Source organism: Akebia trifoliata, chromosome 13, assembly GCF_017979445.1.
Source record: "Akebia trifoliata isolate Shusen 1 chromosome 13, ASM1797944v1, whole genome shotgun sequence".
NCBI lineage: Eukaryota > Viridiplantae > Streptophyta > Magnoliopsida > Ranunculales > Lardizabalaceae > Akebia > Akebia trifoliata.
The window spans coordinates 32344842-32364160 of record NC_141387.1 but is presented as its reverse complement, the minus strand read 5'-3'; the positions used below and the strand labels follow the sequence as shown (position 1 = coordinate 32364160).

Below are 19319 nucleotides of genomic sequence, written 5' to 3'. Positions count from 1 at the left end.
TGTTATTTTTTTATAAGTAAAGGTGAATTTATTAGAAAAGGGGGGAGGTTGGGGTGACCAACCAAAAAAACAATGAAACCCAGGGCAACTCTGCAAGCACAACCAAAAACAAACCGACAAAACAGAGTCAACTACCTCGGAGAGATATTACAAATCCTGTCCCATCTAACAAGAAAATCTTCGAAAAAGATGCCCTTAAATTCAGTAAATAATTTACTCTAGGTGAAAAGCAAAGCCAAGACTGACAAGATAATGTTCTGAGCTGAAAGCTCCTTTCCTTCAAATTTGTGATGTTTCCTTTCTATCCACAAACTCCCAAGACTGCAAATGGTAACAATCCCACAGAATGCACTTCGAACTTGAAAACAAGCTACCCCAAACCAGCCAAGTCTTAAAAAGCAATCGGACTGAATATGGAGAGCAGCCCATCACCCTCAATAGAGACAAAAAATACAACCAATCTTGTAGCTCAAAAATAAAATGGATCAAAACATGATCAGTTGATTCTCGCTTACTATACAAAGCTAGCAAAAGTTTGGTGACCAAAGACCATCCTAATTAGTTGATACAAGGTGGGTAATCTCCCTAGAGTCGCTGACCACACAAAGACTGAAATCTTAGATGGCACTTTCCCTCCCCAAATGAGAATGAGAGGAAAGTCACAGGTACGCATTGAAAGACCCACATGATACAATGATCTCACCAAAAAGCAACCAGTCCTAACATTAAGAGCAAACATTTCACCTAACTTGTTTAATGAATAGAATCCTTGACTAGCAAGCTACTCAATCACTTACCCTAAATAACCAACTATGCAATTAATGGTCGTCCAAAATAAAACTCTTAACCCAGAATTTACCAAAGAAATTTTTTTTGCTATAATGGTAGAAGTGCAATTTAGTAAAATGTAATTAAATGTATATTGAGTATCCTCTTGAACTTTCTTCTTTCTCCTCAAATTTTAGGGCCAAACAAAGATACCAGCAGATCTTTATGATGAACTGTATACCAGAACTTGTTTGACAGCTCTGATGTTCAGCTAGAAAATGAGTGAAACTAAATAGGTACATTGGTTTAAGAATTTTCCAGCTTATAAAAAGATTAAGCACACAACACCTTCATCTTCCTTATATTTATACTAATAATATAAAGACATGCCCAATGGTTGCTAGGCCAGTAGAAGCCTCAGTTTTATGCGTATAGCTCCATCACCTTCCCTATATCTATACCTGCATTTCTAGGCAGTTCCAGTTCCAATTATTTTAGAACTGAAACCACCAAGAAGTGGAAACAAAATATATTTATATATACATATATATATATACAAGGGGCAGTTCAGCAGCCCTAAAGTTTGCCAAGTTTTGTGCCAAACATTTTTCAAAATATGGGTTAGAAGCTTTGGAATGAGCTGATTTTTTGTGAGGATGATCTCTATGATGAGGAAATCATCCTCACCAAATATCAGCCTATTCCAAAACTTCTAACCCCATCAAAAGTGATTTACAAAAATTAGACGGTCCACGATTCTTCAACTTGTAAACTAGGGTTAGAAGTTTCAAAATGAGCTGATTTTTGGTGAAGATGATCTCTTCACCGTAGAGATCATCCTCACAAAAAATCAGCCTATTCCAAAACTTCTAACCCCATCAAAAATGATTTACAAAAAATGTTTGGCACAAAACTTGGCAAACTTTAGGGCTGCCGAACCGCTCCCATATATATATATATATATATATGATTCTGCTTCTGGGTACCTTAGGAACCAAATCAGAACCAATTCATTAACACTCTTAGTTGGGGCTAAGGAAGTTAGGGATCTCCTTCAGTTAGTTTGATATCTGATGTACTATACCTAGTAGCTTCCAAAAGTATTTTAGAGTTGGTCCAAGTGCACTCTGTTTAGTTGAAGATAAAAGCTCTCTTGGGGGGGTTCTCTACATTCAAAGAATGCAAAGATCTTATCATTTCTGATTAGGTGTTTAGATGGGCATCAATCGTTCAAAGAGAGATGAGTTTTGGGATCGTTCTCTTTACTTTGCAGCTCACCTAGGTTTCTTTTTATGGTTTTTGGAATTTGTCCCCTTGAATATATATATATATATGAAGATACATTTAGCTGAGCCCAGATAATGGGGGAGAAGGTTTTAACACTGATGAATTATTCTTAAACTGAAATAATGTATAACAATCATACGATACCTTTATATGACCGCAAGATTAGGTGAAATGATACGAGCAAGAGATAATTTAAGCTTGCCAACATAGAACCTCATATACAACTAATAGACAATACTTGCGAGTAATACTCTAAGTAGTTTAGCAAAGTTTATAACACCCAAGACAAAAGAATACAAGAGCAATACCTGGTTAAACATGGAGATATACTACAATCAACTACCAATGAGCAACACAAAGCACAAAACTGCAAGATAACAGTAAGTAGTGTTACACGCCAAGAAGGCAAGAACATAACCTGTCTTTCATAGTTGTTTTGCGTAGTGCGCCAGCGTTGGTGTTCCTTCTCCAAATCTTCTTTTAAAGAAGAAATTTGAATCTCCATCTCCATAATTCGGGACCTGCAACAATAAGAATGCTGGGATATGACTAGAAGGATCTATCAAAAAATAATATGACTAGAAGGACCACCATTAAAACACAGACTAATACATAATAATCTAATAACAAACCACCACGAATATAAACACACCTTTTTATGTTATTTTCCTCCTTGAGGTTCGTGATATCCGCTAATGCAGAATCCAAAGCCACTTCTTTCCCAGAAATTACAGAGGCAACTTCTTTAGACTTTGATATAGAATCACTTTCAAGTTCAGAAATCCTACCCTTTAGCGAAAGAATTTCAGCTTCCAGGGACTTTTTTAATTTTTCTGCCTATAATAGATGATATCGTGGGGACCAAGTGAAAATATGCATACAAAAATTTAACCTGATAAGTACAGCAAAATTATAACTTAAAAAATAAATAAATAAATAAATTGGATCTTACCTCAGCCTTGAATTTTTCATGAGCAGATTCCATTTGTTTCAATGCAGCATCATTAACTTGTGCTATGCTTTTATACTGTCAAGCAAAATATACAAACATGTCAAGCTTTTCCCTGGTAACCGAAACTCACCCAAAAAAAGGATCCTCAACCCAGGTTTAAAATCTTGTCTTGAGGCTATCATTCAATAAACAGAAAAATCGAGACAGGCCCTCCCTCGCTCGGTCATACAACAAAGAAACAACTCCCTATTCTGTTCAAGATGAAACAGAGTCATTGGACTCTCCTCTTTTCTGTTTTAGAAGAGGGGTTGCATCTATGGAATAAATAACTGGTCATCCATTTCTATGGTTTTCTTCCTTCTATTTTTGCAGCCACCCTCCTTCAGGCTGTTCATATTTTCTCATTTGCATTTTCTATTTGTTTTTTCTCATCATGCAAAGAGAAAAAAGGCAGTGGACTTTGTTAATAAGTCCATCTCATTTGCATAGAGCACTCAATAACAAAACTGTCATAGAATTTATAACATGTTACGTAGTCTATCCCCATGTGCTTGTGACATTTTTCTTTTAAACTTACTGGCATATTATCATTATTCTTGAATTCTTATGAAATAAATTCAAAAAGAAATTCATAAATCGTCACGTAAGTTCCACCAAAGCAACCCCTCACACAGACCCATATCACATAGACGCATAATGATTTTGACCACACCCATATCACATAGGGCATTATGATTTTGATTGCAATGGGAAGTATATAAATTCCATTGAACACTAAAATAAAAAACCAACTTTAAGTTGCGAGAACCTGAAGCATGTGATCCCTATTTGCTTGTGCTTCCTCTTTCAGTTTTTCCATTTCTTCTTTTGCTTTGATCAGGTCCACAGAAACCTAGTTCAAGTTTGGTGAGAAGTCAACACCAGATTCTAGTAGAATCAAACAGAAAATTATATTCCGCCCACTAGTTAGAGCTTTCTTTTTCGAAACATGATAAAGGTGAGTAACTAAACTTAAGATAAAGTCTAGCGAAAGAAAGAACACTTTAGATTTAACACTAAAGTAACTCCAGCTTAAGGCCGAAGCTTATAACAGCAACCAGGAATTTGGGATTAACCCCAGCAGCAAAAAAATCAAAGAACAGAAAGAACATGCTTGCAATGAGAACAATCAAGTCCAGAAATAAGTAATTGATAATTTTTACTACCCATATCAAGCATAGCCCATGGAAATATGCTATACATATTACCTTAAATTTTATCATATTATACTTATTCTTTAGTTCTTTCATAAGCAATGCCTAGAAAAATAAGTAAGGCTTTGTCTAAGCATCGGCTCGTCTAAGGGTCTCATTTTGCCTAGCCATCCCTTAATTTGTATTGACCACAAAAGTCAAAATAATAATAATAATAATAAAATAATTAAAGAAGTTAAGAAGTAATATATATATATATATATATATATATATATATATATATTACTTCCCATGGCGGTGGTGTGTGGTTTTTTTTTTTTCGGTGGGGATCTGGGGGTGTAAACATAGTTAATAAGTGGTTGGGATGTTTTAATGGTAACCTACAGGAAGGTTTTGTTCGGTGGGACATGACATTATCAGAATGCCACCACTTAAAAGATAACGCACAAAATATACTAGAAATGCCGCAAGAATTTTTTAATTCCAGGGAATGCATCAAATCCATCTATACAAGACACATACATTTTTACCTAATATGTTAATTTGAAACAGAGTATCGATAAAAACAAAATTAAAAATAGTGAACAACAGACCTCATTAGTTGAGGAAGTAGAAGGATCGTGTCCACCATCCAATGCAACCTAGATTTGTAGAGAAGTCTAATATTAATAATTATCTTTTTTGAGCAAAATAAGAATAAACATACATTGGATGCTGCAGCGAAACCATAAAAATAAAAAATAAAAATCTTAACAAAATATAATGCATAGGGATATATTAATATTCTACAAAAACAGGGAAAAGAGACTTCACAGTGAAATATCATCTGTTGAACCTTCAGACTCTTTACTGTTTTCATTTTAGCAACTCCATAAAAAACAGTCAAGTAGAGCATTGGTACCACTTCTTTTAATAAGTGCTTTGCTGCCACCTCGAACCTCATACTCCAATTACACCACTTGGCTCTGCCAAGCTCAATAAAGTCATTGTAAAGTCCAAATTTGACAACTTTTTTTTCCATTATTGTTTCAGGCATTATTCCATTGTTAATCTTATACAACCTTCTTGACACTGTTGAGGAGTCTTCTTTTCCAATTGCTTCGGTTTGGTCTACTTCCATACCTTCAAAAGTTGCTTTCTTTCTTTGGGTAGGGACTTTGGATAGACTCCTTACAGTTGATCATCTTAGATCGAGGGGAGTAGTTATTGCAGAATTTTGTTCTCTATGCAAATCTAATGGTGAGTTGGTCAATCATCTTTTTCTCCATTGTGGGTGGCCCATCAGGTTTGGTCCTTTTTCCTTTCTTTGTTCAACCTCCATTGGGGTACTCCTTTTTCAATTTGGTGTTTACTCGATTGTTGGAGGGATCCTGACTAAGTCTCAAAGAGAGGATTCTATGGAATTTCATTCCCCCGCCATCTGTTGGGGTTTATGGAAAGAAAAGAATGGGCGGATCTTCGATGGGAAGGAGCAGTCGACGCAAGAGATCATCTTTAGCATAGTGGATTTATTGTTTTATTGGTGCAAGCAGTTTCACGAGTTTAGGGGTTACCGCTTTGAAGATTTCTTATTCAGATGAGATCTTCTAGCTAGTTCATTATGTGTCTGTTCTGGGTGGTGGTTGTTGGCGCTTTTGCTTTTGTGCTTTTGTGCTTTCGTTTTGTGTTTTTTTTTGCTAGTTTTTCATATGTTATTTCTTGGTTTGTTGTTTCCGGCTTCTCTTGTTTCCTCTATGGACTCCTTGTCCTCATCTAATAAAATTCTTGGTTATCAAAAAAAAAATCTTATCCACACCTTGTTATTTTATGATGCCATGAATAAATCACAAAGGGAGCCCACAACACTGGCTCAAAAGTACATAGATAGAGGATGTTATTCTATATTTAAGTCAATTGGGACTCCATTCGCGATTTATAATGCTAATAGAGTTTGTAGGTGCCTACGGCACAGGCATCCTCTTTGGGGTAAAAGGGGTAAACGATGAAAGATAGTGAAGTTAGAGGGTATTATTGAAAAGGGAAGGGAGGAGAGGAAGGACGATAAAGTAGGGGAAGAAAAGAGGGAAGGCAATAAAGTGGGCTTGTGTAGAGCCCACTCCTTTGTCTTAATCATTATACCCCCCAAAAAACTGTAGCTACAGTTTTGTGGGGTATAAGACAGTGGGTGTCGACCATTGTGTTTTATTACATAGATGTAACATCATTTTTATGGCGACTGCCAATAACTTTTACAAATCCTAGACAGGCTTCATTATTTTCTTTGAAGGAACTATTCTTTAAGAAATCAAATAGTAGGGACAAGGCTTGTTTTTTTACCAGAAAATTTCTGATTGTAGAAGCCTAAATTATTATCCTCTAAGAGCATAGTGACAAAGTCGAAATTTGGAAGAAAAAAAAAATCAGCACAGGAAAATATGGTAAAACCAGCAAAAGTCGGGAAAAAGGGAGGGAAATGAATAAACAAAAATATATATTATTTCTTATGGATGACATAAAAATGTTTATTTTATATATTAAACCTAATGTTCAACAAAGTTCCAAATTTTCATATTAAATTTAACATAAAAATTAATTTTCAAAGCTTTGTGAATAACTCGGGATTAAATCACGGAATGAAAGAATCATGACTTATCAAAAAATTATGAATTTTTTCACCAACTAATTCACAATATATTTTTTTTATCGTGGAATCTTTCACACCAAAGAGGCCTGTTGAGAAGGCAGATTTTATGGGGCCATTAGGAACATATAAAATAAATGGCTATGGTTGCTATATTCATTTATTAGCTAAATTACCTTCTTCTATAGGTCACCTAAAGTCAATTTTTCCAGAAAAGAAAAGCAATAATTCTAAACAAAGCAATTATTCATTTGAAGGAAGAAAGGAAACCACATGTTTATAGTCACAAAAACTACTGCCTTCATACCCCTTTCTTTATTCTGCCATTTCACCCCACACCATATCATACTCTCTATCGACCATCAACTCAACTGTCACCACGATAGTTACTGTCATCACTAACACACCTCATAAGCTCCATGGAGACTACGATAGTTACTGTCGTTACTAACACACCCCATCACCTCCATGGAGACCGCCACCATCACCATTGTCATTGTCCCCAGTGTCAGCACATAACAACCCTTACAGCTAATGCAGCTGCAATTGGCACTATGACTGCTGCTGCAACCACACAATTGCCTCATCACAATCAATGTAGCTACCCTCACAACCACCACCATTTTCTCACTGCTGCCAACATACCCCTGTAACTATTGCCACAATAAACAACCACCATCTAGCATCAACATTTTTCCAATGACAACCATGTATCACCACCACCAAACTCCATCCAAAGACAAAACTGTTTCCGCTAGAAATACTTTTAGCAAAACTGTTTCTAAGACAAGAAACATTCATGGGATAATCATTACATAAGGGCCCTAACAGGTCTTTTATCGCCACTTTAAGTTTCTATTCTAGAATTTACCTCTGTTAGAGCTTGCCTTTGAGACTGGCATTAAAATTTAAGTCGTACAAGTGGTACAAAAAATGTTAACAATTGGGGGAAACATTGAAGCAGATAAGCATAAACAGTAAATTTCAGTACTTGAAAAAAGGGGTAAATTCAACATCAAGTTCTGTCAAATTTGGCTAAATCCAAGCAAATTCGACGGACCTACACATCCAATTTGCCTTTTTTCATTTAGTGTTTCCTACAAAATACTTAGAAGTGAGCTTCAAAAAACTTAGGGAAAAAAAGCCACTCGTGTCCGATTTCAGATAAAACATTAGAATAAAAATAGAAAGAAAAAAAGTAGACAAAAGCTGGAAAGCTTTAATTGAACTGCATGACTATTACCACCGCAAAGATTATGACAAAAAAATTGTTTAAAGGGAGACTAATAGAATTTTCTGAATCAAATACATATCACATCAAGTGTGGGGCAGATTTCATGAGCATAGGCAGAGGTTCAACAACCCAATAAGAAATAATATCCTTGCAGAAGTACCACAACAACAAAAAAAAACACAGGTGCACTGTTACTTATGTTTTTTGGATAGGTGATGCATTAATGAAAAACAGGTTGCATTTCAGAGAAAGTAAGTACCTTAATTTGAGATGATTTAACCTTTGCCTCCAAATCAGAGCATCGAGCCTAAGCAACAACAAGTCAATCAAAATGCAAGTCAAATATTTATTTTCATAACATGCTAGCAAAGATTGATCGCATGAGATCATCACAATTCACAGCAAAAGGAAAGGCCTGGGCCCATAGGAGAAAATAAAAGTAATCTTTCACAATGAATATACACCTCAGCCACTGCTGCTCTTGACTCTGCCACCGCAACAACACGTAAGGCATCAGCTAATTCTTTTCCCATTTCTTCTACTTGTCGCATAGCATTTTTAAGTGTATGTTCCCTGTCAAGAGTAAGAGTCCGTACATTATCCCGCTCTTCTTGAAGCTCTTTCTTTACTTCAGCCCATTCCCTCTGCATTTAGCACCAAGTAGCATCACAGTGCAGAACTAAAAAATCATTAGCTTAGAAGCATGGTGAATTCCAACATTTAAATCAAATACAAATATAAATATTAAAAATTGATAGGAAGCCAGCAGTGGAGACAATAATATTCTTAAGCATCATTCCCAATAAGAAAAGACGGCACTTCAATGAAAAGGGAAAGCAATCAGAAACATTTTAAACACGGGACAAGAAAGAGAGAGAGAGAGTGTGTGTGTGAGGATCTACAATCCAGTACAACTACACTACTTGCATCCAGATTGCCCCTGCAAACAACATCTAACTGTTCACAATCCCACATTAAAACCCTAGCAATGCACCAAGTTTAAAATAAAAAAACAAAAGGTTCAAGCAAAAAAACTGTCCATAAAACTCAATACCTTCCTAAGATACACCAACCTAATCTAAGTATCTAACAATGGAAAAAAAAGCATACTGGCTTAAAATATAGATCTAGAATGGGAGTTGTTCAAATACCTTCTACTAGGACAGGTGTTTGGAAAAACATTAAAAAGAACAAGAACTATGTGTTTCCAATATAGAGTTCAAGGGGCACTATGGTGTTGCGGTGAAGTTTAAGGACTTATGAGCAGCATACTCTTCCTGCAAGAGGGTGTTCAAGAATTGAATTTATTCAGTAAATTTCGAAATTGAAACAATGTTACCCACTTCAATGTGCACACTCTAGTTAAGATAGAGGCACAAAGATGTACTGCTCTTGGCCAGTGAAAAACAAATGGTGCAACATTTAAAATTACCCCCAACATAAAGTAGAAGTGTAACAAAGTGTGAGTGCACCTAGGATGTAGGTATTATAGGTCAAGTTTTAACATGAGTGAACCATAGTCATTCTTCACAAGGATTGGGGTGAATGTGCAAAACTAAGGACAAAGAACAAAAAGAAAAAGGTGAAAAGATAAGATGTATGTGATGTGTTGTGGATGGAATGTGCGTGTAATGTAAAGAAAATAAAGACGTAAGAGAAATATAAGAGTTTGCTTGAAGTGTAAACAATAAAAAATGTAAAGGAAATAGCAAGAGATGGAAGCTAGGGCATAGAGATTCAACCCAAGCATTCCTCCTTTGTTACTTCTTGGATGCTATCAAGAAAGGTGGGGTGAGCTAAAGAGCTTTCCCAGTCAAACCAATAAGACAATAAACTCAAACTATAAGTCCAAAATAGGGTAGTTCTCATCAATGTATTATAGCATTCAAAGCCAAGTCTAGAGTAAACTAGAACATAAATGACGTAACTAATGTAAACCCCTAAACATTAATCATGTTTGACATGAAAAACCAAAGTAGAACAACACTATAACACAAACAAGATCATGAGATACCTCTTTAAATTAATTAATATAAAGTGTAGTAATAAAGATACATACTTTATATACAAAATTGAAAGCATTTACAATACAAAATGAAAATAGAGAATAAGCCCATGTACAAATAAGTTCCTCAAGTCATGATGATGTACCAATAGATATCCCAAAGAGAGGAGGAGAGAGTCTCCTATTTAGCCCTAGAAAAAAGTTTCGCCAAGCATGATGTAGGAAGACATGGTAATGAGAAAAAATAATAAGATGGAGAGAGATTTCCTAATGTGTCAAGATGTGTTCTAGAGTGAGAGCCATTCTAGAGATGAAAAGAAGTGATTAAATAGAAGAAGAAGAAGAAAAAAAGGACAAAAAAAAATGAGAGAATAAAAGGAAAATCAATCAAAAGCTTGGTAGGTAAAAAGTGAGGGAAAGAGGTTGGTGAAAAGGTGGGTGATGTGGCAAGGTATGAATGGGACAAGAGACGATGGTGGTTGACTTTTGCTCCCAAATTAGTGTAAAAGGAGGATATGCTCAAAAGAAAGATATGGACGAAGCTTGAAATGGAAAGATATGGGAAAGAGAAGAAAGTCTAAGAGAAGGTGTCCAACAACTCTTACTTGTGGAGGACTTCCATTGGTGGAATTTGGATTCTTGGAGAGAGCATTGGCTTATCCTTTGTCAATTCTTCAACATGCATTGGTGTTGGGGTGTGCATCCAATTAAGGATAAAATTAACGAGAAGGCTTTGATGTAGTCATGTAGTACCTTTAGATGGTCTCCAAGTGGATGTGGTGGAAGGAGAGAGAAAGCTCCAAAAATAATGGGCCCATATCAAAAGATTAATCCAAGTTGGGCTTGGGTGGCCTACATAGTACAATGGCGCATCTCCTATTAGATGTTGGCTAAGTACCATGAGGCATCCACAAGTCAACTTGGGGTGGAACTTTTGACTTGGGTCTCAATTAAGCGTTCATGTTCCTCTCCTAAATGTGCTATAATTTAATGATCATCATGAGAATCCATTGGCTCCCTTCGGTGCTCCTAAATATGTGATTATCATGAATTATCCAAATTAACAAGTAATGCCTCTATCACAGATATTTTGTAGGAACATGAACTTTACGTGTAAAAATGGAGATATACTCCGGATGATCTCGATAATGCCCTTTAGTTAAAAAGGATAATTTGCATGAAATGGGCATTATCAATCGACTGATCAATCGATCTATGAGAATGGACAGCCTTCAAATTGATCTTTTAAGAAAATATTCAAACGGGGCGGGTGGCTACGGTTCTTGGATTCCAAATAGATCCAATAGACAGTTAGACCAAGGTAATTTTCGCCCTAATATTGGAACTCTCACACGCTAGTTAACATTCTTTAGGCTTCATGGAGAGGTCAAAAAGTTATGAAAAGCGAAAAGTTATGACTGAAAGTTTGCCAAGTAAAACACCCCAATATTTGTATGGCTTCCTGAGTGAGACAGTCCATGCTAGTCATGTGTATGGTTTGCCTAATAGAACACAGAATACTGTCTCTAGTTTCCAAATACAAATGCTCAGCCTGCCTCCGCAACCAGTCATTGTTATAATGAAGACTAAACAATCATGACTTTACAAATTGCTCAACATGTGACAGATTTAGGTAACTAAAACCATCCCATCAATGAAACATGACACAAATCATAAAACAGAAAGGGAAAAAATGACAAAAATTACGCAAAAAAAATATTTCAAAAATTTAAGAAAGGGAGATCATGGTAGCTAGACCTAATAAGAGTTTCCAACAGCTTCATAAAGATACGTGTATAAGAAACAAACCTCAACTTGTTTTAAGTACTCATCTTGCTTTCTCCTTTCTAGAGCTTTGGCATCCTATGATTCCAAGGGAAGATGTGAAAGTTTAGTAAACATGAAATTTATTCAGATCGAAGAATTAGAAAAAGAAGAAAGAATAAATATGAATTAAGAAGATCTTACCTCACGAACTTCCTCAGCACTCTGAATTGTGTCCAAACTTGCCTACATCCAAAAATTAAGACCAGATAAAGATTATGCAACAAATGAGATTGTGAGTGTATTTTTCCTACCTGAAGACGATGGACTCTCTCTGACAAGCTACGAACTTCATCGCAAGCTCTTTTTTCAGAATTTAGTAGCATATCTTTTTCATGCTTCAAAATAGAAACCTGTTGAGGAATAACCAATGCATTTTGTATTCACTAGAAGGAAGAAACTATTAAATATATAAGTCATAGGTCAGGGTACAGTGAAGAACATCAAAAGAAATATGCCTAAAAGGTGTGTTGGAGATAATCCTTACCTCCATAGTTAATTTTCGTGAAAGATCCTCCGCGGCATGCAAAGAATCAGAACTTTCACGAAGTTTTCGTTGGTACTCAACAATCAGCTGAGAGAACTCGACATTTCTAGCAAGAACTCCATTGATTTCGGATCTCTGGCATAGTATCCAATGAATGTGTTAAGAAAGGTGTTATACATACAAGAATGCATATAGTAATACAAATACCCATATAAGTGTGTACATATGTTCAACCTGATGGTCAAATTCCTTCATAAATCTATCAAGTCTCTCTCGTGCAAAATTGGCCTCCATAGCAAACTTATCACGCTCTGTTCGTAGTGAGACAGATTCACTCCTGATGGCAACAAATCAAATATCCATGACGTTAGATTGAAAGAAAACAAAGGCATGATGGAAGTGATAAAAAAACAAATAAAAATTGGTAGCGGAGAAATTGGACATAAATATTATCAAGTATGCAAGGAAAAGCTTTACAAAATATATCAACCATAAAGAGAATCACTTTTAAGAGCTAAATGGAATAGCATACACTGAGAATAAAATGCAAAGCCAATTTTAAAATGAGTTTTCATAATGACTATGTCAAGCAAAACTCAAGTCTTTTTTTTTTTTTTTTTTTGGATCGATAAAGATGAATTTATTGAAGAACAAAGAGAGCGAGGGCGGTCAAGGGGACCCAACCAGAACAAAGAAAACAGCAAAAAAAGAAAAGCAAAGAGCACCACAAGAAACAAAAACTATCCCGACAAATAACAAACCCTATCCCATCTCACAACAAAATCCTCAAAGAAGACCCCCTCAAATTCCTTAATGCATGTCATAATGAGAATGCCACTGAGTACAGAGTGTATCAATTAGAGGAAATGATGATGGGATTAACCAAATAGTGAAGCAAATATTGTCCAAGTATTCCTAGATCAATGCAGGATTGTGCCAAGAGTTGGTCAGGTTGGGGAAGGTCTTTGTGACATTCACATTGTGTCGGTGCATTTGGAAGGAAAGAAATCAGCATACGTATGAAGATAAGGAGAGGGAGGAGCATGAGGTCATGATTGGTGTGTTAGCTTTGCTGTTGTTGGCGTAGAAGGTTTAACGAGTTCAGAGGGGTCTTTTTTGAGGATTTCCTTGTTAGGTGGGAGGGGGTTTGCCTTTTATAGCTCCTTGGGAGCACGGTGTTGGACTTTTTTGATAGGTTGTGTTCATTGTATCTTTTGGGTGGTCATCTCGACCCCTTTTTTTACTAATGAATCTATCTTTACCTATAAAAAAGAAAGTGAGGATGCTAAAATTGATGAGTGAAAAAACTATGAAAGATAAAGTAGAACTGAATTCATCATGAGAATATAGCAATGAAAGAAATATGTTGGGGGAATATGGAAAGTTAGAAACCAGAGGATCTCTCGGGGAATCAAAGAGCATGTCACAAGATTATTTGTCTATCCTGGGTCTTCTGTTTTATTGCTGTAAAAATTTTAAGGAGTTCAAAGGATGATCTTTGAAGATTTCTTAGGTATATGGGAGCGAGTGTGCAGTAATTTGGTGATTTAGTGTTGGTTCTTGTAGCTCTGTGGATGTATTTGTGAGTTTTGGCTGGTCACCATGACTGCCTATTCCAATTCAATGATATATTCTGCTTATAAAGAAAAAATGGAAATATAGAAAAAGTCACAATAAGTGAAAAACAATGGCAAAGTCGATTGAAAACATTTGGTCATGTGCAGGAAAGGCCGGTTGTGCGAGTTGCAGCATAAAAATTGTGTACCATACTTGGTTCAACTCATACTCTATCCTATAAAAAGTTGAACCATATGCAAATTCATATGCTCCCTCTAGCACAGATCAAAACTTCCAGTTAAGACCATTTATGGCCAAGTGTGAGGGTTGTGTCAATGTGTCATGATTTAAGAAAATATCCAAAGGTCACAATTCGTATGCTTTAATAAATAAAGGTATGCTAAATGTCTAAGTGCACAACATTACCGAAAAGGTTCCCTATGATAACATTGTGATACCATTAAATTTGAACAAGCTTAAAATCATGTACCTTTAAAGTCCATCATGTAATATAAACGACATATTATTTCTAGAAAAAGGGAGGTATATCATTCGTGAATGTATAACTTTCTCAGCAATATTCAGTCTACGACTGAAAACTAGGTAAATGGTTTACATAGATTTTGCTCTTCTTTAGTTTCTGGTAAGAGGGCCAAAATAAGTACAAAGCTTGCCCACCCATAAAAATTACTGTAATAAATAAGAAATAAAAAACTTTAGGATATGTTTTGTTATTCATGGAAAATGGGTGGGAATTGCTTCTTCCATGGAAAATTGCATTTTTGGTTGTTTGATTGCACATTTTCCTTGGAAAAGAATTTCACCCTCATCTAAAAAATCACTCTTACATGGATTTCATTTTCTCATCCAACCCCATGGGAAAAAGAAATACGCCCCCCCCCCCCCCCCAAAATGAATCTCTCTTCGTCTTATCCTCCTATATTTCCCCAGAAACAGGAGCTCCGAACCTCTTCTTCTTATGTTCTTCTTTTTTTCTCTTTTTTCCCCTAAAATGCAATCAAACAGAGAGTTTCATTTTTACAAGATAATTTTCCCATGTATTTTGAAGTTCCTAGTCTTTCATTTTCCAGGCAAATAGACCCTTCTAACTTGGTGACTGTTAAAGCAATCACATGAATCCATAAGATGATTTAATGGGTAATAGAATTAAATTTACCTAGATTTAGCCAACTCCTCTTCAAAAGTTTTAGCACGCTCAGAAGCCTGTTCATGCGCCTTTTTAGAAGATTCCTGAAAATATATTTTACCAAAGAATGTTAACAAAAGAAAAGAAACATATCCACCTTTCACTGTGTCCTTTGTGACCCATACCTGAGAACCTTCGAGGAGAAGCATAAGGTCCTTCCTTCCATGATCTGCTACCAACAAATTATAAGTTGCATTAGCAGAGCCATGCCAATCAGAACTGTGCATACATCAAAATTTACACGGATTTTGAATCAGTGAATGATGTTTTACATATATACTAGAGTTCGCCCGTGCCTATGAAGAGGAAAGACAATAGAGTGAGCCCCACAAAAACTGTTTATCGTAGCTGGCACGGGCATCCTCTTTGGGATTAAGGGGGTAAAAGCGGAAAAAGTAAAATAAAGTTGGGGGTATTATTATTATTTTGGTTAAAAGGTAAAAGATGGAAAACAATCAAGTAGGTTAAAGAGGAAATATAGTAAAGTTAGAGGGGTGAAGAGGAAAGGAAATAAAGTATGCCCCATAAAAACTCTTGCTAGATGGGATGGTTATCCTAGTTGGATGAAAGTTTGTCCCCCACAAAAGTGGATCTACAATTTTGTTAAGGATAAACTTCTCATCCAGCTATAGAATAGCAGAGGATAAAACTCCCATCAAGCTACAATTTTGTGGAGCCCACTTTATTTATTTTACTCTTCACCCCCTCTAACTTTACTATATTTCCTCTTTTACCCCTTTGACTCACTTTATTGTTTTTCATCTTTTACCCTCTTAACCTCCAAATCTATATTAAAAAAATACAACTGAGTTGCTACAGTTTTGTATTTTTTGAGTTGGTGATAAATGTCCCCATAACAACAATTTGTAGTTGGATAAATGTCCCATCAACCTACACCACATTTTTTTGTCTTTCCTCTTCACTCTCTCTAACATGATTATATTTCCTCTTTAATCCACCAATCTATCAAACTATAATTTTGTGAGGTCCACTTTATTTCTTTTACTCTTCACTCCTAACTCTACTATATTTCGTCTTTTACCCATTCTAACATATTTCATTGTTTTTCATCTTTTACACCTTTAACTTTACTATATTTCCTCTTTCCAACTTTATTTATATATATATATCAAAAGAAAATCAAGCATATTCAAAAAAGATCTGCAAAAAGAAAAAAGTAAATTGCTTTAGAAGAGTAAGAACAATTCATCATGATTTGAAGCAATGAAGGAACATATAACAAATATATATATAGAGGAATGCTAACGTCCAAGATCTCAAAGGGGATGTTAGTGTTCTCTACCACATTCTTTTTCCAATAATACACCTACCCATTTTGTCTTTTAGTAAAAAAGACAAGGGTATGTTAGTCTTTTACAAAATAAATGCATTTATTATGCCCTTAATAAATGCATTTATTATGTTAGCATTGATTGCTAAAGCAATTACTACAAACAAACCATTTAAAATTCCCTTAACATTTATTATGTAAAAGACAAACATTTTTATAAAGATTAACATACCCTTATCTTTTTCACTAAACGACAAAATGGGCAAGGGTATTATTAGAAGAAAAAAAAATGTGGTGGAGAATGCTATCGTCCCCATGAAGTCTTGGAAGTTAGCATTTCTCATATAAAAGACAAGCATTTATTATGTAAAAGACTAACATACCCTTGTCTTTTCACTAAAAGACAAAATGGGAAAAGGTATTATGGGGGAAAAAATGTGGTGGAGAATGCTAACGTCCCCATGAGGTCTTGAACGTTAGCATTTCCCATATATATCAGAGAAAACAGAACATATGCTTTCCATCATTCGCATATGCTTAAGAGCCTTCTTAAACGGTGGAAGTAAATAAATAAACCCAGAAATAATGTAATTTTTTATATGTAAAAGGAAAAAAAAAAAAAAAACAATCAATCAAACACAAAATCTGGTTTAGGTAACATACCAAGGGTACCTGGAACAATTTCAACAGAACCAGAAGAGGCCCGAAGTTTAAGTTCCTCCTCATATAATCTCTTATACATTGCAACCTATGAAGCAATTTAAAAATTAAAAAAAGTTAAAATCAGTAATCTTTTTTTTTTTTTTTTTTTGATCGATAAAATCAGTAATCTTCATTCCCATGGTTTGATAGATGACCAAATTATCAGCAATTCGCATAAATAGAAAAACAGTTTAGCCTTCGTAGTAGAAATTTACAGAGCTGTGAAGTGATTCAATCATGCTCCCTTGCTCTTCCGCTCTCTTTAATACAATTGAAACTTTATTGGCAGCTTCGTCACTTTGCTTTTGGAGCTCCATTTCAAACGCCTCCTGAAAGCTCACAGTTGATCACAGAATCAACTCAACTAAAAATTAACTAATTTCGGCATGTGAAACAATTCTCTTGAAAGCAACTATCCATTAATTATAATACAGTGTAAAAAGAAGCTTCATAATTACCCTTAACTCTGAGTCTCTTTTATCATTCTGGTCGGAAAGGGTGCGCACAAGGCTTCGTAGCTGTACATTCTGCTCAACTAGTCCATTTATATCCTTAAAGGTCAGCTGCATCAAACATTTCACAACAAGATAAAGTCAAGGTTTACAATTTTCATCTTGTAAAGAGAATAATCAAATAAAAAGATAGCTTTCAAATAAATAATACTCACTAAGCGTTCTGAAATAACTTTTTCAGCATCAGACTCATCATTCAACTCAACATCAGATGTAGTAGAGTCATCAGCATAAGCCTGACTAACTGATCCACAACGAAGTTGAATATCTCGGCATTCCTTAAGAAGAACTGTCACCTGAAATAAGAGCACCCAAAAGTCAACTACCATAATGGCTGGTATTCCTAAATTCAGATGAGTAAATACAGTTATCCCAAAAATGATATGTCAAGATAATTTGACACACTGATATAATTACCTACCATCCATAACCTCAGAAGCCAGAAGTACTAATACAGGTACTATCTAAATAGACATTATGTTAACTACAAAACCATTTTACAGGAAGAGGATACTAGTTTCAGTTCGTTCCAAGTTCAATTATCAGCATCAGCAACTTGGCAAAAGAGGAAAGGAAGGGGTGGAAGAGGAATCTGACACTTTAGGCAGAATTCGCACAATTTTGATTACAAAAACTCGTCCACAAAATTGAAGTCACAAGCATTTGTTATTTGCAGATATATAATTTCAAGCAATAAAAAAAATTAAAAGAAAGAGAGACTGCGTGTGCGTGCGATGCAGGAGCATCCAAGAGGCGCACCAAGGCCAGAAAGAACACTAGCAGGCTTAGGTTGGGCTCTAGTTAACTTAGAGTTTTTCTTATATTTCTGGAGTTTTTTTTGTTTTATGTTAGTTTTATAGGTGATAGTTATGCTCCTAGTCCTTGAAAATAGTAACGTACCTATTATCATATGAGTTTTTAAGTATCTTGAAAGGTTAGAATTAAAAGTTTAATGAAGTAATCAAGGACTAGGATGTTAGGATTGTTGTAACCCTAATATAAATACTTTATTATGATTTTTGCAATCAGCTTTTCAGACTTTTCTCCATAAACAGATTAAGGAGTCTTTCTTGGGTCTTTTTTTCCCCTAGAAATTCATATTCTTATTCTAACTTTGATCCTATTGCTTGTCTATCGCTATTTTCTGTTATTCTACTGCTAGAAATTCATTAGAAGTGAAAAATCTGTCTCAAAACAGCAACTAACCAAAATTCGGTACTTTCCTACTGCATCAGAGAGAGAGGAAAAAACTAAATCTTTTCATTAGTAATAGGTCATAGAAAAAACTTACCTGTTTCTGGAGATCAACTATTTCTTTCTGTGCAACACCATATTCACGCTCATGCCTCCTTAAGTTAGCCTGAGACAGAACTATATGAAGATAAAGCAGAAAAGGAACAATATGCCACTCAAACTGATACAGTGAAAATATTATACCTTTAAATCCTGGATGATGCGCTCTAAATTTGACTGTTCAGAGAGTGACTGCTGTAAATTTTGATTCATCACAGTGTAAGCTTCCACCATTCTCTCATGTTCAGCTATGACAAGTGAATGATAGTGATCAGTGATCTAAATAATGACCTTAAAAGGAAAAAATATCTAATGAAAAAGGCTTATAGTCTGAAAGTATCTTCAGCAGCAAGACTATCATAGTAATATACATCAACAAAATAACAA

The 19319-nt window shown here is 35.3% G+C and overlaps 1 protein-coding gene across 1 annotated transcript in view; it reads right to left on the bottom strand.

The window, feature by feature from the left end:
* The window catches only part of NUA (nuclear pore anchor), a 48889-nt gene that overhangs the window by 13246 nt on the left and 16324 nt on the right, over nucleotides 1–19319 (bottom strand). Inside the window, exons 13-32 of the mRNA XM_086421963.1 lie at nucleotides 19077–19180; nucleotides 18931–18999; nucleotides 17795–17935; nucleotides 17586–17690; nucleotides 17343–17456; nucleotides 17089–17173; nucleotides 15260–15303; nucleotides 15105–15178; nucleotides 12605–12707; nucleotides 12371–12505; nucleotides 12138–12236; nucleotides 12028–12069; nucleotides 11869–11922; nucleotides 8519–8698; nucleotides 8314–8361; nucleotides 4794–4841; nucleotides 3816–3899; nucleotides 3008–3082; nucleotides 2708–2892; nucleotides 2474–2576 (exon numbers count right to left, since the gene is read on the bottom strand). Of these exons, the coding sequence (XP_086278089.1) occupies nucleotides 2474–2576; nucleotides 2708–2892; nucleotides 3008–3082; nucleotides 3816–3899; nucleotides 4794–4841; nucleotides 8314–8361; nucleotides 8519–8698; nucleotides 11869–11922; nucleotides 12028–12069; nucleotides 12138–12236; nucleotides 12371–12505; nucleotides 12605–12707; nucleotides 15105–15178; nucleotides 15260–15303; nucleotides 17089–17173; nucleotides 17343–17456; nucleotides 17586–17690; nucleotides 17795–17935; nucleotides 18931–18999; nucleotides 19077–19180 (1892 nt within the window). The remainder of the gene's footprint in view (nucleotides 1–2473; nucleotides 2577–2707; nucleotides 2893–3007; nucleotides 3083–3815; nucleotides 3900–4793; nucleotides 4842–8313; nucleotides 8362–8518; nucleotides 8699–11868; nucleotides 11923–12027; nucleotides 12070–12137; nucleotides 12237–12370; nucleotides 12506–12604; nucleotides 12708–15104; nucleotides 15179–15259; nucleotides 15304–17088; nucleotides 17174–17342; nucleotides 17457–17585; nucleotides 17691–17794; nucleotides 17936–18930; nucleotides 19000–19076; nucleotides 19181–19319) is intronic.